The sequence below is a fragment of the Manihot esculenta genome, chromosome 10, assembly GCF_001659605.2.
Source record: "Manihot esculenta cultivar AM560-2 chromosome 10, M.esculenta_v8, whole genome shotgun sequence".
Taxonomy (NCBI): Eukaryota; Viridiplantae; Streptophyta; class Magnoliopsida; order Malpighiales; family Euphorbiaceae; genus Manihot; species Manihot esculenta.
The window spans coordinates 3,611,152-3,636,787 of NC_035170.2; the positions used below are offsets into that span (position 1 = coordinate 3,611,152).

Sequence of the window (25,636 nt, forward strand, 5' to 3'; positions counted from 1 at the left end):
ACATCGAATGTAGAGTGTGTGAATAAGATTTATATAAAATTAAGAATTGTTAATGAGTGTTAAATTTGCCAATTAAAATTTATTTTTCTTGTAATTAGTTGAAATAAAAGAGTAGTTTAGTAAAAAAAAATTAAAAAAATAAAGTTTTTAATGGAAGTGATTTTGAAGAGGAGTTTAATATGCCTCTTAAAGTTTTAACAAAACAACAATTCATCGAAATAAAAAATTAACAGAAAATAAAAGAAGAAAAGAAAAATAATAAAATTAAAGGAAGCCCTATTTTATTCCAATCTTTCAAGATTTCACATTGAATATTAAATATAGAGCATGTGAATAAAACTTGTATAAAATTAAAAATTTTAACAAAATACTATGATTTTAATAACAGTTAAGTTTTATTTTTAAATTTAATGTGTATTTTATCGCTTGCCAAAAAAAAAAAGACTTGTAAAAGACTATTCATGACTTGGTTTATAGAATTGTTCTTCACTACAACAAATCGCACCGTAAATGGTAGATTTTTTATTCATATAATAATTGAAAAAATTTAACAAGTACAATTTCTTAGTTTTCTTAATTTTTAATCAGGTATTAAAAATTTCGTAAAAATTCAATTCAGTTTATTTTTTTAATAATTATCTTGTTATAGAATAAAAATTTTAATTTTTTTTAATTCAAAAAAAATTTAAAGAAAATTCAAATCTTTAATATGTTTAAAAGAATTTATTAAAATTTTTTTATTGTAAAATGAATATGAACGAAAGATAAACTAATTGGAATAAAAGTTAAAATAGGCTTAATTTAATTAAACTTTTCCAATAAATACAAAGTTGAAATTAAGCACTACTCCTTGAGAGTTTGGAAAAGTATTTATTTATTTATTTATTTGCTTTGCACACAAAATTGCAAACATGTCAAGATATTTGTGTGGAATTCAGGCAAAGAAATTAGCAACAGATTGAATGATGGAGCTTATTCAATCTAAAATCAACTATTTTAGAAGTCATTGCCGTTTTTTCTCCTTAGATTATTTGACAAGTTAGAAAGCCAATCGATTAATTCAACATTTAGAATTAGGGTGAATATTTCATCGATTTGATTTAAAATCGAATCAAATTGAATAAATTAAAAATTAAAATTTCAGTATTTATGAAATCGGACCGAATCGATTTTAGATAGAAATCTATTTAAATCAAATCAATATAATTTAGTTCGGTTATTAAATTTCAGTATCATTCTCTATAGCAGTTGAACTAAAAAATTTCTCAATTCAGCAGATTAAATAAGATTTTTTTTTTATTATTGAAGATTAAATAAGAATTTCAGAGAAGAAAAATCATGGTAACTATAAGTTCACAAGGTTTAGCTTGAATTTGTAATGATGCTCATCATTAGTTCTCCACTTGTCTTCCCATGGGTATGAAGGGATCACTTACAAGAAAGTCTGCCAAAGGGATAAAGTCTCCCTATACATCACACAGCAGATTCCTGGAAAAATTTGCAGGAATACCCATAAACATTGGCAGTAAAGAGCAATGAAGTTTCCAACCACATTTCCATAATTTCAGAAAGGATTGATAAAAAATTATTCTTTTATTTCAAATAAAAAAAATTACAATAAAAGAAAACAATTGAATCCAAACGGAGAGGGAATGTTTTGGAGTCCTTGCACTTGTTATATACAAAATACAGATTCAGCTTAAGATGCATTAAATTACCTTATCCTTGACATGAATACTCATTGAACATAGCATGATCCAGGACCGAGCGGAGGTTCTCGGGCGAAAAAGTTCGTGACAGGAGCAGCTTGAACTCCACGCCTATTCAGTAGGCATCTGAAGTAGTGGAAGCGAGGTAAAGCTGTTAAGGAAATATTTCCAGAAGATATGTCTTCCCTCCTACTCCATAAGCGCTCTGCAAATGATAGAACAGTAAGTAAAAAAGAAAAGCTTTTTTTTTTTTTTTTTCCGGAAGAATATCGTAGTTTGATATTCAGAATACAACTATGATTGTTGATAAATGAAAACAACAATACTTGCACAGCTGCAAATGAATAAACTGGTGGCTATTAAGCACTACTCATGGTGAGGAGATTTAAAGAGGTAGTATTGCAAATTTAGCATCCGCTTATTTACAGAAAATAACTTGTATTTGAAAAATATTTTTTATAAGATCATCATAATGTAGAAAATAACTTCCTCTTTTCAAAAAAGTTTTCTTTTTGATCAGGAAAATATCTGCCATCGACTAATTTTTCTGTGTGCCCCAAATGCTAAAAGTGGTGGAAAATGCTTTTTAAAAAATATTTTTCTTGAAACACGTCAAGTACCTGGTTATGCTTGTTTGAGTTACACTGGGCCAGTTTTAAGGTGGTTTGCTTTCATATTTTCAAGTGAGTTCCTTTAATTGATATCCAGTGGATCAGAAAGAACACTTACCTGAAGAACTTTCTTTTTGTCATACTCAAATTTTGTGTTTCATTTTAGGAGAAAGTCTTATTATTTCTTGCACATATTCTCCTCTTATGTCCCAAAAAAAAAATCCTCTTTTGTGGTAAAATTTCCCGTAGAAGTCAAAATGATTCCCAAGATCACTAATTATTGGAACTCAGAGCAAGTTGTCCTGTTATCATGAATCTAAATTATGGGATTAAGAGAAAAAAGTAAAAAGCATTTTTCAATTTGACAGAGCTATTTTCCAATGCAAGTCTTAAAATTTTATGCATGCAAAGCCAGGGGTACCTGCAGCAGCCGCTGCCCGAGGCCATATTGTTTGCTGAATATCGGAGGCATCGGCTGTCTCACCCCACATGCAAACTTCTCCTCCAAGCACAAGATCTTGCTGTGAAGTAATATTTATTCCTTCCAGCGGCTCAGCCTCATAAACTTCGTCCCAAGGGACGTCTAGATGATCAAGATACCAGAATTCTTGGTTACTGAAGATGCATCTGAAGCCTTTCGCAACAGCCTTGGCACAAACTCCACCGCCCAACCTATGCCATCATAAAGAAGAGTTCTTGCTTGAGAGACTAACAGAAGAACACCTTCATCTTAATAAGAAATTTTGAAGTATAGGGAAAAACAAACCAGTTGTGCACTACAGTCTTTGGATGAAGTTTTGATGCAAATGCATTGAAAGTTTCCTCCCTGAGATCACAAAAATTAGATTCGCCACGCGCACATAGAGCTAAGTCGGAGATTACATAATGTTGATAATACTACTTAATATTAATGTTCTCACTTCCCAGACTGGACAGTTTTGAATTGGAGGACAGAAGGGGTCAAGTAATAGAAGTTTGAAGTAGCTGATCCGAGAGGGTGATCAGCCACATTGGGACTGAGACACAGCCAGACTCCACAGTCAAACTAGGTTAAGGCAGGAGTTGCATTATTTTAGCAAATGAAAATTTTGAAAATAGCTCTTAACTATATACATTGAAGATTTAACTGTCATTAGTTTTCTTTAATATCTTTTCAAATTAAATACACTGCATAAAGAATAAAACTAAAATCGAATCAAACTGAAATTTGATTCGGTCCAATTTGACATTTCAGTTCTCACCACCTCACCAGACCCAAAAAACACATACTTGAAGAGGGCACACATAATCTATACACACCTAGCACCTTTGTCTTATTTCAATTTTGTCCCTACATGAGTTAATTATTCACATGTATATGATTTTAAAGTTCAAAAAAGTCTTCTGTTCCATTTCAGTGAATAACTTGTTTTATTAAAAACACGTCACATATAATTTGTTATGTTAAAGAAATCATTGTAAAATTTAACACTTTAAAGTTCATATGCACTTGACACCTTTATATAATTTATTCCAACATGGCCCAACTAGTTATAATGAAATAAAATGCATATCTTTATACAACTAACTAGTCTTTAAACTATAAAATTTTTAATTGAACTTGGATATAACTATTGAGATACTTTCTGTAAATAATCTAGATTTGTAATAATTGTATGCATAATTAGATGCTTAGATTATGTGATATAATTGAGATATGATTAGGCTATAATTAGGAAATTAATTTATTTTCTTACCTATTATGTATTCTTGTAAGTAGCATATATACCCCTATTGGTTTGAGGAAAACATCAAGTATCTTTCTCTTAAAATCTCTGTTTTCCTCTCCTTTTTCATTGCTATTTCATAGTACCAGAGCCAAGAAACTTGGCCTACCTATGAGTGACAGATCTGTCACCTTCGTTTAGAGACTTCCTGAAAATCAGTTAGTCCCACCACCTAGCCCACCAATCTTGCTTGCTTTCGATCGGCGACCCAGTGAAGTGTCTCCACGTGCTAGCGCGTGAACAGTTCTTTGGTGACTTTCACGCCAGCGACCCTTCCCTCAGCATCACCAGAAACCGGCGACTCCAACCTACTAGGTCCGGTCACCCACCCAGCTCTTCTTCACGCGTCCCTTGTGAACAATAGCCTCGGATCTACGTTCACGACACAAATTTCTTTTTTGGCAGATTTAGATCCTTATTCTAGTCCCTTATTGTTCTAGAATCTGCGTCAAACATATCTGAGAAGCAGAGCGCCTTCAATACAGATTTTGAATCCCTTAAACCTTTCTTTTCAATGCTACTGTGAAGTTGCAAGCAAGTAATAATTATGTGTCTTGGGTTGCATTAGTAGAAGTATGGTTTTTAGGACAAGGGTATAATGATCATTTAACAAAAAATGTCACTATTGAACCACTGGGTTAAGATTGATGCTCAATTATGTAGTCTTTTATAGCATTCATTAGACTCGAAATTGTTTGCTTTATTTCAGTTTTGCAAAACTCGTCATAAGGTTTGGACTAAGGCCAAAATGTTGTACACTATTGATGGACAACGCAACACATTCATAAGGTTGTGTCAGATATAGTCCACTTATAACAGAATCATCAGGACATGGCTAGTTATTTTAGTCAGGTAAAAACTCTAAAAAATAAATTTAATTCTCTCGTACCTTTTACTGATGATGTCGATGAACAAGAAGAATAACGAGACAAATTCTTTATGGTTTTAGCATTAATTGGGTTGCGATGTAACCTTTGTTTTGTGAAAGATTAAATTTTGACTGATTCAATTATTTCAACTTTAGAAGATGTGTCAGCTAGGCTCTTACGTATTTCCCTTAGGGCGATGCTACAAATATGAAATCCTCAGTTTTGGCTATGTAGCAGGGAAACCAAGGACAAGGAGGAAATCACAAAGGTAAAGAGAAGAAGTTTCATTGCTCCTATTGTGATAAGAATGGTTACACAGGATGCATGTTGGATATTGCATAGCCAACCACTATGGCCTAATCAACTTGACAGTACTGGCAAGTCAGCAGTTCATCTTGCCCAATCCAATGGAGAAGGCCTACTTCCACAACCTACCAATAAATTTTAAGCATTGGATTGAATCACTTTAACTGGAGAAGACCATAGAGAATACTTACAATTCCAAACAGCTAAGCAGTATCCTTCATTTTCCAGCATTGCTCACTTTGGTAATTCTTTTGCTTGGCTAACTAAGTCTTCACATGCTGGTCCATAGATTTTAGACTCTGATACTTCTTATCACATCTCTGGTAATCACAATCTTTTCTCTACTCTTATTTTAGCTTCTACACTATCTAAAGTTACATAAGCTAATGGTTTTTTCTGATGAAGAATCATTCTGAGTTGTTCTCTATTTTTCAAAAATTTTATGCTGAAATCCATAATCAATTTGGTGTTCACATTAAGGTATTGCGAAGTGACAATGCAAGAGAATATTTGTCTTCCTCATTCACTCAATTCTTATCTACTCAGGGTATTACTCACCAGACTTCTTGTTCTCATACCCCACAACAAAATAGGGTCGTCGAGCGAAAAAATCGGCATTTGATTGAAACAGCCCACACCTTACTCCTACATCACAATGTTCCGTTGCGTTTTTGGAGGGAAGTTGTCCTTACTGCCTGTTACTTGATTAACTGAATGCCTTCCTCTGTTTTGCAGCATCAAAGTCCTCATTCTATTCTATTTCCTAACTAGAATTCCACCCGGTTGTCTCTGCATGTTTTTGGATGTATATGCTTTGTTCATGATCATACTCCTAGCAAAGACAAACTCTAGTCCAAATCGGTTAAATGTGTCTTTCTCGGCTATTCACGGTTTTAAAAAGGTTACAAATACTATGACCCTACAACTAACAGATATTTTGTGTCTGCAGACATCACCTTTTTTGAAACCCCTCCTTACTTTTCTTCAAGTCCAGCACATAAAACCTTTGTTCCTAGAGCTTTGCTTATACCTCCGACTCTTATCTCTCCTTTGCCTCAAGTGTGTCCATCTCCCACCTCTATGCCACCTCTTTAAGTCTACACACGTCGACCTCACCCATTTGCTAATAACAATGAATTTCTCTCCCTAATACAGGTACTTCTAACACTCACCTCCTGTTCCATCATCACCTACTTCGGTGTCATGCCTTCAGCAGCAACAACTACTCCTCCTATTGCTCTTCGAAAAAGTATTCGCTCTTCTCAAAATTCTCATCCCATTTATAATTTTGTAAGTTACCATCGTTTGCCTCCTTCCTATTATACTTTTATTTCTGTTGTGTCTGTTGTCTCTATACCCAAGACAGTTAGAGAAGTATTGGATCATCTTGGTTGGTGTAATGTTATGGTTGAGGAAATTACTACTCTTCATAACAATGGAACTTGGGAATTAGTATCCTTACCACCTGACAAATCTATTGTTGGTTGTCGATAGGTTTACACAGTTAAGGTGGGACCTGATGGTAAAATTGATCGCTTTAAAACTCACATTATAGCTATAGGTTATACACAGATCTTTGGACTTGATTATAGTGATACTTTTTCTCCAGTAGCCAAGATAACTTCTATTCGCCTCTTTATCTCATTGGCTGCAATTAATCACTGGACCCTTCATCAATTGGACATTAAAAATGCCTTTTTTCATGAAGAGCTCGCCAAATAAGTTTACATGGAGCAACCTCTAGAGTTTGTTGCTCAGGAGAAGTCAGGCTTAGTGTGTCGTCTTCAGTGCTCTTTGTATAGACTAAAACAGTCTCCAAAAGCATGGTTTGGACGATTCAGCATAGTAGTTCAACAGTTTGGAATGTTTCGAAGTAATTCTGATCATTCCGTATTTTTTCGTCATAATGGTGATAGATGCATCTATTTAGTGGTCTATATTGAAGATATTGTCATTAAAGGAAATTATCATGATGGAATCTCTCAGCTTAAGCAACATTTATTCAGTCATTTCCAAACAAAAGACCTGGGGGAAATTGAAGTATTTCTTAGGGATTGAAGTTGCACAGTCTAAAACAGGTATTGTGATTTCTCAACGGAAATATGCTTTGGATATATTGAAAGAAACATGCATATTAGACTGTAGACATGTGGACACTCCCCATGGATCTAAATGTCAAACTTGTTTCTGAACAAGGGGGAACCACTTAAAAATCCTGCTAGATACAGAAGATTAATTGGCAAACTCAATTATTTCACTATCATGCGACTAGATATTTCCTTTGCTATAAATGTGGTTAGTCAATTTCTTCAAACCCCCTATAGTAGTCACTGGAATGCAGTCATTCGAATTCTTAGAGATATCAAGGAGTTCCGGGACAGAGTCTACTCTATGAGGACAAAGATCACTCATAATTGTTGGCTACTCGGATGCAGATTAGGCAAGTTCTCTTTCAGATAAATGATCTACTTTAGGATATTGTATTATGATCAGAGGGAATCTTATATCCTAGAAAAGTAAAAAAACAGGGTGTGGTTGCAAGCTTAAGTGCAGAAGCAGAATATCGAGTTATGGCTCTGGCAACATGCGAACTCATTTGGTGGCTCTAGCAACATGCGAACTCATTTGGTTAAAACAACTCCTTTAGAAATTGAAATATGGCGATACTGGCCAAATGATTCTGATATGTGATAATCAAGCTGCTCTCCATATTGCATCAAATTCAGTTTTTCATGAGAGGACGAAGCATATAGAGGTGGATTGCTATTTTATTACACAAAAGATTGAATCGGGATGCATTTCTACTAGTTTTATCAACTCAAATGACCAACTAGCTGACGTTTTCACAAAATCTCTTCGGGGTTCACGAATCGAATATATTTGTTACAAGCTGGGAGCATATGACATGTACGCTCCAGCTTAAAGGGGAGTGTTGAGATACTTTCTGTAAATAGCCTAGATTTGTAGTAATTATGTGCATAATTAGGGATATGATTAGGCTATAATTAAGGAATTAATTTATTCTGGTAAGTAGTATATATACCCCAATTGGCTTGAGGGGAATAATCAAGAATCTTTCTCTCAAAATCTCTTTCTCTCTTTCTTTTTTCATCATTGTTTCAACAAGAAATGATTATGATGGAATCTCTCAGCTTAAGCAACATTAGTTCAGTCAATTTCAGACTAAAGACCTAGAAAAATTGAAGTATTTCTTGGAGATTGAAGTGGCATAGTTTAAAATAGGTATTGCGATTTCTCAACAGTAATATGCTTTGGATATATTGGAAAAAAACATGCATGTTAGACTGTAGACATATAGACACTCCCATTGATCCAAATGTCAAACTTGTTTCTGAACAAGGAGAGCCACTTATTACTTAAAGATCCTGTTAGATACAGAAGATTAGTTGGCCAACTCAACTATCTCACTATTACGTGACCAGATATTTCCTTTGTTGTACGTGTATTTAGTCAATTTCTTCAAACCCCATATAGTAGTTATTAGAACGCAATTATTCACATTCTTAGATATATCAAAGGTGCTCCAAAACAAAGTCTACTCTATAAGGACAAAGGTCACTCGCAAATTATTGGCTATTCTGATGCAGATTGGACAAGTTTCCTTTAGATAGACGATCTATTTTAGGATATTGTATTATAATTGGAGGAAATCTTATATCCCAAAAAAGTAAAAAATAGGGTGTAGTTGTAAGATCAAGTATAGAAGCAGCATATCGAGCTATGACTTTGGCAATATGCGAACTCATTTGGTTGAAGCAGCTACTTCAAAAATTGAAGTATGGCGGCACTAGCCAAATGAAGTTGATATGTGATAATCGAGCTGCTCTCCATATTGCATTAATTTAGTTTTTCATTAGAGGATGAAGCATATAGAGTGAATTGCCACTTTATTAGGCAAAAGACTGAGTCGGGATACATTTTTACTAATTTTGTCAACTCAAATGATCAACTGGCAGATGTTTTTACAAAATCTCTTCAGGGTTCACAAATCAAGTATATTTATAACAAGGTTGGAGCATATGACATGTGCGCTCCAGCTTGAGGAGGAGTGTTGAGATACTTTCTACAAATAGCCTAGATTTGTAGTGATTATGTGAATAATTAACTGCTTAAATTATGTGATATGATTGGGATATAATTAGACTATAATTAGGGAATTAATTTATTTTTTTACCTATTATATATTCTTGTAAGTAGTATATATATCTCAATTGGCTCAAGGGGAATTATGAAGTATGTTTCTCTCAAAATATCTGTTTTCCTCTTCTTTTTCATCACTGTTTCAATAACAAAGGATTGTATAATTGAGGACTAGAAAATTTTTAACTGTTTGGATCCCAGTCTGGAAAATCCAACATAGGTCTAACAAGCATGTTTCATTCATTAACAGAAGTACAGTTTAAAATGACGTTATTTGATTGATTCACAAATAAGCAACGCAACATTGATAATTAAATTTCAATAGCAATTTTGGACAGGAAGATCCAGAAGGGTAACCGACTTTTTGAAATGCTAATAACAAGTTTGCTGATAAAAACATACCAGTTGACAGGAGTCCAACCTTTTGAAATTGCTATTTCTTGAGCTTTAAGTACAAAATATTCATATGCATCCTTAGTAGTAAAGTTGCGATCCCGAATCCTACAATTAGATCAATGAATGACAATGTATAATAAACGTGAAAGTTAGAAAGCATGCAGGCAATGAAAGCATGTTAGACATAATATGTCTAGATCACCAAATTTCCCAGAGTAGCAACTCATTCTTTACAGCTCATTGCTCGGAAGAAGAAGAAGAAGAAAACACTACAGTCATTAATGATTAGAAAACATCCAACATCAGAGTATCATAGGCATTATTTACTGCTGATTGTTATTTGAGTATCACTTAAGAAAGGAATCTCATAAAAGGCGAATGAAAAGGCTACAGAAGTCATAGTTGCTCATTCGAACAACAGTTTCCTTGGAATTGGAAGTCATCAATTAACAAGTGATAAGTTCAGTATGTACCATTGTTTTATATGTGAAGTAAAGAGCCAGCAATCTGTCAAGGATTGAAACCAACTTGTATCACTAAACACCAAATGGAATCCAACATAAATTATAGCATAATAGAGAGAGATGAATGGATAGATACATGGAGAGAGTAGCAACCAGCCATAGATTTTAATTATGTATAAATAAATATACAGAAAAATGAGTGAATTTTACTGATAATATTCGTCAAGAGCTCAAAGCTGCTGCCACTTGGAACCTTACCTCTATGTTCTTAAGCTCTCTTTATTCAAGTCAAGGGTTTCTTATCAACTAAGAGAGTATCTAATGCTCAGAGAATTGATTTTATCAAAACTGGGGGGAAAAGGGGATTTTTATTATCAATAATTTTCAGGTTAGAAAAAAAATCATTTGGAAATACCAAAGGTTTCTAGGATTCTCATTGTTAAATTTGGACCAGGCCTAACTCACCCAAAAGTTAGCTCAAGGGGAGGAGTGCCTATGGCCCATATAAGGGGCACATTACGCCTTTCCACAATCGATGTGAAATTCAACACACTCCCTCACGTCCAGAATTCTACTGGTGCGTGACATATTTATAGGAGGCCCAACATCGGATGGGAGGCTCTGATACCATGTTAAATTTGAACCAGGCTTAACTCACCCAAAAGCTAGCTCAAGGGGAGGAGTGCCTATAATCCATATAAGGGGCACGTTATCCCTTTTCACAACCGCGTAGGATTCAACATTCATGACTACAAGGCTAACCCAGTCATTTCACTGGAATTAAGCAAATGAATCACATCGCAAAGAAGCAAAAATTCATTCAGTCTGCATGCTGCTGATACAACAGCAGAAGAGCTCTTTAAAAACCAGCAAGTTTTGTAGATTTAAAATACATCAAAAAAATTCTTTTAAAACCAACGATATGACTCATCAATGCAATGAAAATTTTGGCCTTAATATTCATATGAAATTACAGTAGAAATTATCAAATATAACATTTGCCTTCTCTTTTAACACAACACAGAATCATGATTGTTTTAGTTATGCTACTTCTTTTGCTCTTGGCTTTTAACAATAAAAGACACGCATACTAACCTGTATTAACCTCATCACCACCCAAGTGGAAGAGCTCAAAAGGGAAGATTTTTCTCATGTCTGCAAAGAAAAAATTGCAAAAGAATTTTTTTTAAAAAAAAAAACAAAAACAATGAAAATAATTTATTTCAATGGACACTAGACATTTGATTGACAAAGTTGAAGGCCTAAGAACTTCAATAAAGATTGCAAGCTCCATAATCAGTGATACTAAGAATATAATCCAAAATTTTGAAAAGATCAATATCAACATAACAAGTTAGACACATGTATAAATTGAAGAAGGCTTAACCTGACAGAATGCCAGATATCACATCAAAGGTAAAATTCTTTGTAACATCGAGTGGCTCCTTACAGGAAACCGAAGGCCAAAGATCAGGATATCCAGCGCCCCTGCCGAGAAAAAATATCACAAATTTGAGGAATTTCTCAGTAATGAAAAATTTTCTGTACCACCAAGGCACCAACAGATAGACAGACAGCTCATAACTGGTCAAGTACAATCCGAAACAAAAATAATCATAAACTAAGGTTTATGCTGATATTTATTCAAAACCTTCTGATAGGGATTTAAGTTTACCTTTTCTAGGAAGAAATTAGAAAATCTAACTAAGTTTTTACTTGTTAAGGAAAACTGAGTTGGTTTAGTATTGCTAATTAATGTTGTGTTTAGTTTTTTTTTTTTTTTTGAGACTCCTAAATCCTAATACCTATGTCATCCAGGTATGTAGAGCTTGTGATAATGAAACAATGCAATCTTGAGAGGTTATTTCTTTTCGCCTTTGAGTGTTCTTGTGGTCTACATCACAAGTGCTTTTGGCTCCTGAAATTCCCACATGTCAAGTTCAGGTAATCACCAGAGAAATGAACTAACTAAACGGAAAACTTTAAGTTCCCATTCTGCAGACCCAGTTTGCACAAGAGAAAAAAGAAAAGCAGAGTATCCTCTCAATTCTACGCTGAAGTTTGGAGTGATCAAATTGTATTAGTTAAATTGCATTCTAAATTCTAATTGCTACAGGATTAAGAACTATAGGCAAAATGCTAGCTCAACCAAAAAGACATTTAAGTATGTATATCCCCCAGTACTCGGAGGTTATAACCTGTATAATTGAAAATAAGTAGTCCCTTACCAAGATTCTGCATGACCAGGCACATCAATTTCTGCCAGAACATTGATGCCTGCCAAGTGCCAACCATAAACCACCAAGAAATTTTTAGAAAGCACAAATGAAATATGTTATTTTAAACCAGAGGACTCTGACACCCAAATAAAATCAGTCTATAGCTTAAACTTATTTTACGGCCTAGTAATGAAATTATTGCAATTAATTTTTCACGTGAAATGTATTCTTCCACATTTCCCTTAATAATATTCAACTAAATAATTGAATAAAAAAATGTATCACGGATATGGCCACAGTTTTTTGCTAAAGTTCCAAATCAAAGATTGATACTAACCTCTCATCTTGGCAAAGCTTCATGTTGATGATACATGGAAACATAAAAAAATAAAAAGAATGAGCAAAAATGATGTTAGCATGCAAAAGGAAAGAATGACATAAGATAAAATGAGAGAGATAAAAAGATAGAACAGAGAAGAGGGAAAGAAAGAGTGGAGATGAAGAAGAAGATGATGAAGAACAACAAAAATGTCAACCTTTTATCCAAATATTTGTCCATTCACTTAAAGCTTAAGTTCATACCAAGAACATTTCTTTTCCCTTTTTTTCTCAAGTGCAAATTTAATGTTTGCTTGATAACAGAATAATCAGTAGAGATCTTACTTTACAATTTCATAGGCACCCTCCACTGTGTACCGCTCCCACTTTGTATATGAACCTTCCCACAATTTTGGATATGATGGTATTTCTAAAGGAAACGACTCCTCATCTATAATGTGCCAATGAAGGACATTCTAGTAAATGTAATATCCAATATCAGTATTACATGCAGAATAAATAATAAAAGGATGGTATAATGATTAAACGAATGCTTGACTTAATTCTATTGGTGAAATAAAAAGCTCCCAAATGAATAGCATAGCTTACAAGTTTAGCATATGACATGGATTCAATTATCTGCTTAATGACATCTACCGGTAAATAATGCCTCGATGTATCTGCAGATGTGAGCATGAAGAAAGCAATTGAATAACATTCCAAGATAAAATTATAGTGGGGAAATTTTGCAATTTTACTTTCTTCCACAGTAGAAGAAATGAGGCTTACCAAGCAAAAGCCCACGATATGAAAATCTTGGTCTGTCTCGAATGTACCATGGTGCCTTGTAGATTTGTACCGATTTATTTCCATAATCAAATGTACACAGTTGGCTGAATGTCTGAGATCACAGAAAAAATATATATATTAAATGAAGAAAGCTGAGCCGCATGCCTCAAGCTACTTGCAAGCTTATCAATATTTAATAGAAGTTTGTTTCATGCTTGAAAGCTAGATTAGCTTTTACTCTCTAAGCAATCACCATCAAACAACTTAAGTAAATGCAATCATCAGTAACAGACCCATTAGAAAATGTACAAGTTAAAAATGTATTGTATTTCACAGTTTGACTTGGAAGCCTATACTAGGAGTGAGCATTATTCAATTTGAACCAAATAAACTGACTTAACTGATTTAATTCAGAAATTTGATTTGGTTTAAAAATATATAATTTTCAGTTTTCGGTTTGGTTTTCAAAATTTAAAAATAAGAAAAACAAAAGGGACCAACCTGTCTTAAACTGACCATTTTGCACTAGATTAGTTAACTTACCACTACATAATCTATTTTTTCCCTCTCTGCACGTCCCTCTCTCTCACTCTTCCAGGAAGTCTTCCTCCCAATCACCCAGTAGCCCTTTTTTTCATTTTCTTCTTTCAGGCATCTTCTTTTTTTTTTTTTTCATTTATTCTTCTTCTTCTTCTTCTTCTTCTTCTTCTTAAGTCTTCTTTTTCACGAGTAAGGTTGACAGCCTCTTCTTCTTGTAGCCTTGCCAACAGTGGCCCAACACCCAGCAGCGCCTTGCCCTTTGACCTGACCTGCCACACCCACCCATCACAACCTCATCTTCAGATTTGCCTCTCAGCTACAGCCCCTTGTTTGAAGCTTTGTGGCCTCCATTGTGACCTTACCTCCGAGCCTTATAGGCAGGGCAGCGATGCCTCCATTGCAGGAACACAGTCCATGCATTTTTGGTGTTTTGCATTGTTTAGATTCGATTTCTCTTGTATTAAGCTTAGAGATTGTTATTCAAAGATTCAGATGTCTGTTTCATTATGAAATTGCTACATTGAAATTTCTTCTTGTTCTTGAAATTGCGAATAAAGCCTTCCTCTTTGTGAATGTGAATTATGTTTTGTGATTTGGAATGTGAAATTAGGAATCTAAACTATGAATAATAATTGTATTTTTAAACTGTGAATTGTGAAGAAAGCCAATTTACTGAACCGAAATAACAAAAAATTTTCAGTTCAATATACATACTAGAATCAGTTTGGATTTTTATTCTTCAATAATTTGGTTTTCACTTTTTCTTGGTTTGGTTCAGTTAGCGAACCGTTTGCTCACCCCTAGTCTATACCAATACAGTCAAATGTTTTTCACATTTATTCTGCTATATTATATCTTCCGATGATTTATAATACATTATTCATAAATTTCGTTATATACAACTATGTTTGGAGCCAAAAGTTTTTGGTAGCCAATTTGTGGCTCCAAGGTCATCTAACCACACTTCACTAAAATTTTAGTGTCCATTTAAAACATACAGATCTTTCATTTGTTAAAGGAAATCACGTTGACACTGCATCATAAAAGTTATATTACAAAGATATCATGTTATTTAGAGAATTCTTCCTTAGCACCGCAAAACCCAACTGACCAAAGTTTTAGACCAGAACAGAGAAAACTTTAGAGGTCAAAGGTAGTTACACGAAAGAGAGAGAGAGAGAGAGAGAGTAGTATTTGGCACCACCTCTTGTGCTTATTCTTGAAAGACCCCACACATAAATTAACAGTCTGCACATGTAATCCATTGTAGAAAAATAAGAATAAAAATGAATTAGGTAGTCTACTCCTCCCCCACCCCCACCAACACACTCTCCCTGTCTCCCTCCTAATCTACATGGGAGGAGCAATCCAACCTTCAAAACAGCGCATAGGATTCACAAGTTGCAGGCACCCCTCCCTGCACCCACACACTCTCTCTCTCCCCTAATCTACATTGAAGCAGCAACCAACTTTCAAAACAGAACATAGCAATCACGTGTTGTATGCATGCAATATGGACAATATGCATGTGGCCATTTTATTATGCAATTCACAGGTAACGTTAATACCTCCAACCCTCGCAATGCACCATAGACAGTATTTGCCTGCAAAAAGAGGGAATATGAATGTCATTTGCCTGTAAAGAAGGTTAAATGACCAAAAAAAAAAATACTAGAGTGAAATGCATGGTTACATACACACATTTGATTTCATAGATTAATAACTGAACTTAAGAAATAACGCCACATTAAATTTGGATCATGAAGGAAGTCAATTTTTTCCTTTTTAGTATGTGTTGAAATTTAATCATAAGAGGGGAAATTAGCACTCGGCCCTTTTTGTCCAGAGAGGTCCTAAAACTATGTTATGGAACTACTCAATGTAAAACCACAAGCTTGTACGTGAGGGACTAAGAATAATATCTCAAACTTTAGTAACCATAAATACCCACATAAGGGAGTTAAAGGGAATAATCTAGAGAAATCGAAGAGTTGATCCTCCGAGAAAATGAAGGGCTGAAAGTGGTGCTATTTAGCAAAAGAAATGTAGCATCCATCAAATAACCAAATCAATAGCAAATGAAGCAAAACAAACCCATGAACTGAAACTCCAAAACAAACTTTTTACCTCAATGGTCGCTTCCGCAATGATTGACTCTCCATCACCCCCATCCACCAATAACGTATAACTCTCATCAACTCCAAGCTGAAGCTGAAGACAATCCCAAACCCACAACACACAATGTTCAAAATTCACGATATAAAAGCAATAAGCAAAGTCCCAATTCAAAGTACAAAAATCTCAAAGCACTCACCTCCTCATTAGGAGAATGAACCACAATTTTCAATTCATTGATGTCATAAGCCGATCTTTTAAATCTAAACGCTTGGAAAATAGAAAAACTTTCGCCATCCTTGAATAGAATCCTCTTGTATCTCTCAAACGCATCTTCAATAATCGAGGAGTTACCTCCTTCGCCACCGACAACAAGCGACAGGCCGGGGTCAATGGATAGGATGTGATCACCGGAACTGATTTCCGAAGGCAGCGGCCAGACGTAAGTGAGCTTGTCATTGAGTTTGAAGGCGAAATTCAGCCGTAGGACTGCCAAAATTACGAAAATTGTTACAGATTTCGATGAACCCAGCAACATAGTGGAGCGAGAGAGAGAGAGAGAGAGAGAAGCTGTTGAAGTGTTAGATAGAGAGAGATAGACAGAGATAGAGTGTGGTTAACATTAGACATGATTCTGTTTTACCGTTAGGTGGATGTCTTTGTCTGGTTCCTCGCTGTCGAGGCAAGAGGGAACTTTGGATCTTGGATGATTGACCATGCGAAATTTGATGACATCCAGCACGATACAAATTTTAATTTTTATAAAATCAAATCAACTCGATTTTAATTAAAAATTAAATTAAATTAATTTGATTCTATTTAATTTTATTTAATTAATTTAAATTTTTAATAAATTTTTTAATTTTTATATTTTATTTTAATATTTTAAAATTTAATTAAAATTATTAATTTTAATATGATTCGATCTTTATATTATTAAAAATAATATATTATTATTATTAATCTACTTAATTTAATTTTTTATTTTTTTATTAAAATTAAATTAAATTAAAATAATTAAAAAATTAAAAATCAAATTAAAATAAATAAAAAATTAATAAAATTAATTTTTTAAATTAATTTAATTCAATCAATATGTTTTTGATTTAAAACAAATATGACTCGCATCTATTTTGAGCTAGTAATTTTCACAGCGAAGTGAACCGTTGTTGGCTACTCCTTTTTACACCATGCCCATGAGAAGGTAGGTAATTTTTATTAAAGTAATTTCTTTTTTAAAGGTTTTAAAACTTTTATAAATATTATTTACAAAAGAGGAAATTGAGTAGGAGGCCCATTCTACAACATTATACAGCACAGTTACCCCAACCTAACCCATTAAAATAAGAAAAAGTTAATATTTAGTCATTTTATTATAAAAGAACTCCGTAGTTAATATTTCAATTTTAAAATATATTTAATATTTTAAAAAATTAATTAATTAATTTTTATGTTATTTTTATTTATTAAATATTATAAAAAATTTAAATTTTTTTTATAAATTTAAGTGATTAATTAATATTTTTTTAAATTATAAAATGTAAAGAAATAAATATAAGGCTTAAATATTATTGAATGTATATTTTATTAAATAAGTAAACTTTATAACATGTATTCATTTACATAACATAAAAATAAAATAATATTACATATAATATAAAAAAATAAAATAATAATTCATCCATTCTATAATTTTTATTTATTTTAATTTTTCAAATATAATTTTTTTATTAACTTTTTAATTATATTCATTTTAAATATTAAATTTTATTAAATATTAATAGATATTTTTTTAAAAAAATTCAAAAATAAAATAAAATAAAATAGAATTATAACACTCAATTTATATATTATTATAGTCTCAATCTCAAATTTTTTATCTATCTTTTCTTATTTAATTATTTTAAAATTATTATTTATTTTTTAATTTTAATTCAAAAAATGAAATCGTAATTAACTTTATTAATTTAAAATTTCAGTCTAATTCAAAAATTTGAAACGATTAACCAATCCAAACTTTGACCAGTCCGGATCTTTGGCCATGTCAACTAATAAGTTTTTAGTGTAGAGCAGGGGTGAGCAGTATTCAGTTCAAATCGAAAAAATCAATCGAACTGAATTGATTTAAAAATTTAGTTCGGTTTTTTATACATTTCGATTCGGTTTGGTTTTTAATTTCAGAAATTTCGATTATTTCAATTCGGTTCGGTTTTGATCAGAAAAAAACCGAAAAAAACAAACCGAATCGATTAGTGATAATAATATATTTTTTTCAATAATATAGAGAAATTAAATCATATTAAGATTAAAATATTTTAATTAAATTTTAAAATATTAAAAATAAAGTGTAAAAAATAAAAAAATTATTAAAAATCGAAATCGATCAAATCGAATCGAATCGAACCGAATTAGACCGGTTCAATTCGGTTCGATTTCTGATTAAAATCGGTTCGGTTCGATTTTTCATAAACATTAAAATTTCGATTTTCGGTTTATTCAGTTTGATTCGGTTTTGAACCGAACCGACCGAATGCTCACCCCTAGTGTAGAGGTAAGAATTATTAGTATATTAAAAAACTTAAATTTCATTTTTTGAGAATACATTATTAAGAGAATACAGTTAAAAACCGCAAAAGGATTATTTTTTATGGATATTAAACAAATGGTTATATTATTTTTTCCTTTTTAATAAGAACATGTGAAATTGCAAGGTTTTGAAATACGGAATACAGTTTAGTAATGAAGAAAAGTTGAGAAGTAGTCTGCATATCTTGGGAAAGTTGAAGGACGAAATCCACTCGTGTATGACTGTATATCAACAACAAATATCAAAGTACTACAATCAAAGGGTCAAAGAAAGACCTCTCAAGGTTGGTCATTTGACACTGCAAAGGTTATAAGTGACTGAAAAACGAGATGGGTTAGAAAGGTCGCTAAAATAAGAAGGACCATTTAAAGTAATCAAGATCTTTAGACTAGGAGTTTACAGAATTGAGGATCTACATTAGGAAGGCTGAACTACAAGTATGGAACATTCAATATCTAAAAAGGTATTTTCAATAAGAGTATACATTGATATACCTTTAGACTTTTATTTTAGTTAATTGAAATAAAATGACATGTTCTTTGAGAGTGTGTTAAAATAAAATAAAAAACAATAAGAAGACCTGCAGCAACGATAGACACCAATTTCAGACATTGACTCCTACTATTAAAAAGCTAAGTTAGTAGTTAACATCCAAAAAACTTGCAACCACAATAGGTGTCAACCTCGGATAATGACCCTTGTGCCAAAAGGCCGAGTTAGCCGTTAACATTCAGAAAGACGTGCAACCACGGTAGACACCAGCTTCGGAAATTGATTCCTAGCAACAAAAAGCCGAGTTACAGTTAATATCTAGAAAGACCTATAAGGCTGTAACCACGGTAGGTGCCGACCTCAGACATTAATCCCTAATACCAAAAAAGTCGAGATAACAGTTAACATACATGAAGACTTACAATCACGACAGGCGCCAATCTCGGACATTAAAACCCTATCACTAAAAAACCGAGTTAGCAGTTAACATCCAAGAAGACCTATAACCACTGTAAGCGTCGACCTTGAATATTATGCCTTGGCACTAAAAAGTTCGAGTTAACAGCCAAGAGTAACTGCAACTAAGGCAAGCGCCAGCTTCAAACATTGACTCTCTAATACCAAAAAGCCAAGTTAATGATCAAGGATAAAGGATTTACAAACTAAGTACTTCTGAATATTAACTTTGAGACCAAAAAGAATAATTTAATTTAAACCAACAAAACTGGACATACTGTAATAGAATATGAATAAGTTAATTCCTCGTTCACATTGGTTAAGGATAAAAGACTCTTCTTGAGAAAAATAAATAAAAAATATCTTAAAGAGTACAACTCAATAAAAAGACAAAAAAAATTCTCAATATAAGTAAATAACTAATAAAAACACAAGGCTCAAGTAAGAAAAAAGAGAGAAACTCATTGAAACCTTTTGCCAATTATCAAAACCTATCATTGTAGCCCAACGGAAGTGCAACACCAACCAAGCTAGAGGCTAAAATTGGTACCATGTTGTTTTCAGTTTTTAATAGTCATATAGCAGTACATTTAAACATCTTATATTACAACACCAATAATTTATCAATCGGTAAACCTCAAATAATAGGCTATCGAAAGTAGGAGTGAGCAGTATTCGGTTCAAACCGAAAAAACTGATCGAACCGAATCGAATTGAAAATTAGTTCGGTTTTTTATATATTTCGGTTTGATTCGGTTTTTAATTTCAGAAATTTTAGTTATTTCAGTTCAGTTCGGTTTTGATCAGAAAAAAATCAAAAAAACCGAACCGAACTGATTAATGATAATAATATATTTTTTTAATAATATAGAGAAATTAAATTGTATTAAAATTAAAATATTTTAATTAAATTTTAAAATACTTAAAATAAAGTATAAAAAATAAAAAAATTATTAAAAATCGAAATCAATCAAACAGAACCGAATCGAATCAAACCGGTTCGGTTCGATTTGGTTTCTGACCAAAATCGATTCGGTTCGATTTGATTTTTATAAACACTAAAATTTTAGTTTTTAGTTTATTCGGTTCGGTTCGGTTCAAAACCGAACCGACCGAATGCTCACCCCTAATCAAAAGTGGACATGCAACCACACTTCCTCAATTACTGAGCAACAAGCCCCCAATTAAAGCATAACATGTAGAGAAAAAGTCACAAACCTTAAACCACAACTATACCAATCTCGACAAGGGAGAGTCTTAAGGAGGAGAAGACCATCAAACTATACCAAAAACTAATCAAACCCCATTCCTGCTTGAAGGCAAGGAGATTGAAAACCTCGTATGCATGGTCTGTCTCACTGTCTGCTTCCTCTTTTCTCTTCTCTCTAATGTATTATTATTATTATATACACTACTACAAGAATTATAGTTTTTAATAAAAAAAAATAAAGACTAATTTGATTTTATTTTTTTAATTTTTTATATACGTAATAACGAATAATGTAGTTGATTATTGTTTAAAATTTGATGAATATTGTAAAATATTTTTATTAAAATAAGAGTATTAATCGTTAAAATATATATTTTTAAAATTTTATATTTAATAGAAAATAAATAAATTACCAATTAAAATTATAATAAATTAACCAGTAATATAACTTGTAAATTATATAAACTCTGAACAGAAATTAAATTTTCTTTTTTAGTAAAAATATTTGTGTATTCAATATTATCAATACTTAATTATTTTAAATTATTATCATTATTTTAAAATTATTATATTATAAAAAATAATTTTAAATTTAAATTTTAATAATAATAATTATTATTATTAAATTTATTTTATAAACACATTAATTATCATTAACGTATCATAATTATTATAATTTTCATTTTAATTTTTTACATTAAACTTGCTTTTCACATTCACTGACTGCCGTTTTTTTCGTTTTGATTTTCTTTGTAATTTCCCCAATCTGATCAGTATTTTGCACTCTGCTCTCCAGAGTCCAGACCATATATATGTATAAATTATTTTTCTCATTTTCTTTAAATTAATTAATTATATTACTTACTTTTACACGTTTTTAAAATAATTTTATTTGTAATAAAATATTGTTATTGTTTTAAGTGTAGCATTGTGTATTTTATCTTATTATAATTATTTATTTTTTATAATTTGTATTTTATTATTAAAATAAAGATTTTTTTATAATTTTTTATGTTAAATTATTAAATATTTTTTATGATCGCTCGGGTGTGAAAGAAGAATACAGGCCCAAGAACCATCAGGCCCTTCTCAAGAAAAACCAGCCCAACGACGCGCGTTTCAGCATGGTCAGGAGAGTCAGGCACACAGACCCACCTGAAAGAAGCCTGACCCAATGACGTGACAAGAGGAAATAGAGCATGCCAAATCACCTCGTAACTCTACCCGTATATGTGCCGAAAGAATTAAATGGTTGTCTGGCGTGAAAAAGAGTTCTGACACATCGTACATATAAACCTGAATGACAAAAACATGTGACACTATAATAGAAAGGCAGTTAGGCATCACTAGAAGATAAAAAATAATAAATTTTTTTTCTTTTCAACTAAACTTATACAACCACGTAAACCCATATTTTTCTTTTCAATGAATTAAATGGTTTGTAAACCATTATCTTTTATTTTAGTATCTAAACTATCATTTTATACTATTAATTATTAGCAATATATTTTTATTTTATTAACTCACTTTTACTCATTGAAATTTATTTATATAAAATCTTTTTAAAAATTAAAATTTATTATTATTTTATAGAGATAAATATTAAATTTTTACATCATTAAAAGAAATGTTGATTTTAATTAAATAAAAAAATATTTTTATAAACTAGTAGGTTGAAATTTTTTCAAAATGCTTTTACTCATATTTGATAATTACTTTTTTTTATTATTTAACAAATTTTAGTTTAATTATTTAATTTTATTAGCATTCTATTTATTCAAATTAATTGAAGATACCTTTTAATATTTAAATTCTATTTGGTTAAATTTTATTTAAATAAAAAATATAAAAATAATTAATTAAATGAATAAATTTGAATTTAAAAATATAAAACGATTAGTATCTTTATTTGGGTGAGTTTTTATTTAGATTTAAATTTCATTTGACTAATTGATAAGATGTTATTATTTTTGTTTTAAATTTAAATTATGAGTAAAAAAATTATTTTAATTAAATGAATTTCCTTTTTAGCTTTAAATTCTAAATTTTTTGATAATATAATTTTATTATAATTTTTTAAATTTAATTATAATTATAGGTGTAACGATCCGGAAATCGGACCGCTACCGGCGCTAGGATTCAGGTCGAAAAACTTAAATATTCCATGAAACCAAGCTCAACCTGTACATGCATCATACTAAAAACATAAAACTCATACTAGAGCGCTCATCAAATGCTCTAGTATGGTAAACATTACATGTCTTAAACTTGGTTCAAACATACTCATAATTAAAACTTTTACATAAGGATCATATTAACATGGATTACAATGATAAAAACTAGGGCAAAACACAATTCTAATTCATTATACAATACATGTTTACAACTATTCTATTATGTCAAACTATACCAGCTACTATGCCGGCTTCCCGAGCTATCTTCGACTCTGCAAACCTGGAGTTAGGAGAAAAGAATAAGTTATAAAAACCTAGTGAGCAGAACATAAAAACAGTTTAATAAACATATGCTATAATGAAATGTATCACAATACAAACAATTCACATCAAGATGGACTTGTCACCAATAACCCTCTACATAATCCAATGTCCCCGGCCCTCGATGGAACTCTTCAGGACTTTCGTTTAAACATAACATAACGTATCCAAAATGCCATGGGCGTAGAATGGGTCTCGACCTGGACTTCCTCTTACATATTGCCAGGAGCGTAGAATGGGTCTTGACCTGGACTTCCATATCATATCATATCATATCATATCGAAGGCTAGTAGGTCATCCAATATCCATCTATAACAACAATAAATTATGCAATGTATCATATTCGTGAATTCTAATGCAAAACAACCTAATACATAAATATGGCATTCATGATGCATGAACATGCTTAAAAAGTTTGATGACTTTAAAACAATATATTAGTTTAATTCTACTCACCTCTGGCTGACGCTTGCCTAACAATGACGCAGATGAACTCAAATAAAGGACCAAACATAACTATTATATTACTCTAAACAACTCCCAAAAACCTCCCTAAAACATACTAAAACATGCACATAAAACAAGCAAAGGAAGGCTGGGCAGGGGACTTTCGGAGGCAGGTTCGGCGGCCGAAGGTCCCTCACAGATCCGAAAGTTAGGGACTTTCGGAGGCAGGTTCAGCGGCCGAAACCCCATCACAGATTTGAAAGTCATGCTTTCAGGGGCAGGTTAAGCGGCCAAAAGGCTGCCTCCACAAGCAGGTTCGGCGACCGAATCTGGGTTCTCCAACAAGGCAGAACCCAATTCTGCCCTAGGTACTCAGCCACCAAAACTTTCAAATCCGCACCCTCAACTCCTCAAAACGTGCATGCACACTCATCAAGCATAAGGGGCATAAAAACTAGTCTAAACCCCAACAAACAACCATACAAACATCACAAAAGCAAGCATTCATCATCAAAACTAACACAACCTTAAAACTTTAGATCTAATCATTTCATACATTTTTAACCCCTTAACCCTTCTTAAAACTTAATTAAAACATAAGAAAAGCTAGGATCTAGGCTTACCTCTTGGAGATCTAAGAGTAGCAGCAATTCAAACTTAGAGATGAGAGAAAAAAATGATCTTCGGAGGGCTCCAAGATTTAAAAACTCGAATTCAAGCTCAAATCTTCAAAAACAAACCAAAACTCATGAATTTCTTAATAGATTTGAAGGAAAAACCACAAAAGCATCAAAGGGTGGCAAAAACTCACATCTGCCCGAAGATGAAGAGAAAAACTCTCTCATTTTCGGACTGAAGGCCTCTTATACGTGGCTGGATAAACTACCTTCGGGGGCTAAAAGAGGAGGTCCCGCGGCGGCACCACCTTCGGCGGCCGAACTTAAGGTTCGGCAGCCGAACCTGAGTTTTCCTTCCAAAACTCTTTTCTTTCTTTTTTAAAACCTTAAAATTTTCAAAATTATTTTATAAAAGCCTTATTTTACCATTCCTAAGAAGATTCGAACTCCGAGATTTCATCGGAAGATTGAAATTCCGACGCTGGAGTCTACCGGGTATTATAATAGATTAATGTTTAAAAATATTAGATTAAAGTTTTTAATTTTTTTATTATAATTCAAATTTTTAAAAGAATTTTTATATGGTCGAAAAATAAAAACTTTTATTTTTTTAACTTTACAAATTAAAATAATTAAGTTAATGTAAATTAATTTATTTTTTAAAAAAAATAAATATTATTATAAATTAAGTAATATTTATAATATTTAAAAATTAAATTTACTTTCATATATTTAGTATATCGTAATATATAATATGATTATAATAATTTTTTATCTATTTTATTTTTTATTTTAAATAAAGTTAGATTGTATTTTTTAGAAATTTAAAATTTTTCTTAATTAAATAAAATATAATTAAAATTTTTCTTATTGAAAATTAATATATTTATAATAATATTATAATATATAAAAAATTAAAAAATAAATTAAATATTTTAATGAATATAATAACGAGCTATAAAATTATAATAAATTATGGATTATACTTTATTTTTATTTTAAATGTGATAAATTATAATTTCGTTAAAATTTCATTAGTTTTAATTGTTTTTAATAAATTTGTATGCA

The 25,636-nt window shown here is 31.8% G+C and overlaps 1 protein-coding gene across 2 annotated transcripts; it reads right to left on the reverse strand.

Moving 5' to 3' along the window:
• Positions 1 to 1,299: 1,299 nt before the first annotated feature.
• Positions 1,300 to 16,891, reverse strand: LOC110624779 (beta-hexosaminidase 1). 2 transcript variants are annotated; one of them, XM_021770095.2, is made up of 16 exons: positions 16,463 to 16,891; positions 16,276 to 16,359; positions 15,717 to 15,752; positions 13,609 to 13,720; positions 13,429 to 13,499; positions 13,165 to 13,295; positions 12,839 to 12,855; positions 12,511 to 12,559; positions 11,670 to 11,770; positions 11,378 to 11,437; positions 10,292 to 10,325; positions 9,825 to 9,923; positions 3,087 to 3,146; positions 2,742 to 2,992; positions 1,719 to 1,914; positions 1,300 to 1,488 (listed from the first exon to the last, which is right to left on the reverse strand). In XM_021770095.2, exons 1-15 carry the CDS (start codon positions 16,799 to 16,801, stop codon positions 1,739 to 1,741), a joined length of 1,620 nt encoding a protein of 539 aa, XP_021625787.1. In that variant the 5' UTR covers positions 16,802 to 16,891; the 3' UTR covers positions 1,300 to 1,488; positions 1,719 to 1,738. The 2 variants fall into 2 exon arrangements, with proteins under 2 accessions (XP_021625787.1, XP_021625786.1); XM_021770094.2 differs by lacking the exon at positions 1,300 to 1,488 and having other exon boundaries at positions 1,575 to 1,914.
• Between the last annotated feature and the right edge of the window lie 8,745 nt (positions 16,892 to 25,636).

Coding starts and splice junctions, on each gene's coding strand:
- LOC110624779 (XM_021770095.2), bottom strand. CDS start 16,801: ATGTTGCTGGGTTCATCGAAATCTGTAACAATTTTCGTAATTTTGGCA. Junction 13,500..13,608: donor ATATCGTGGGCTTTTGCTTG/GTAAGCCTCATT, acceptor TCACATCTGCAG/ATACATCGAGGCATTATTTA. Junction 1,915..2,741: donor TCGGGCAGCGGCTGCTGCAG/GTACCCCTGGCT, acceptor TATCATTTGCAG/AGCGCTTATGGAGTAGGAGG.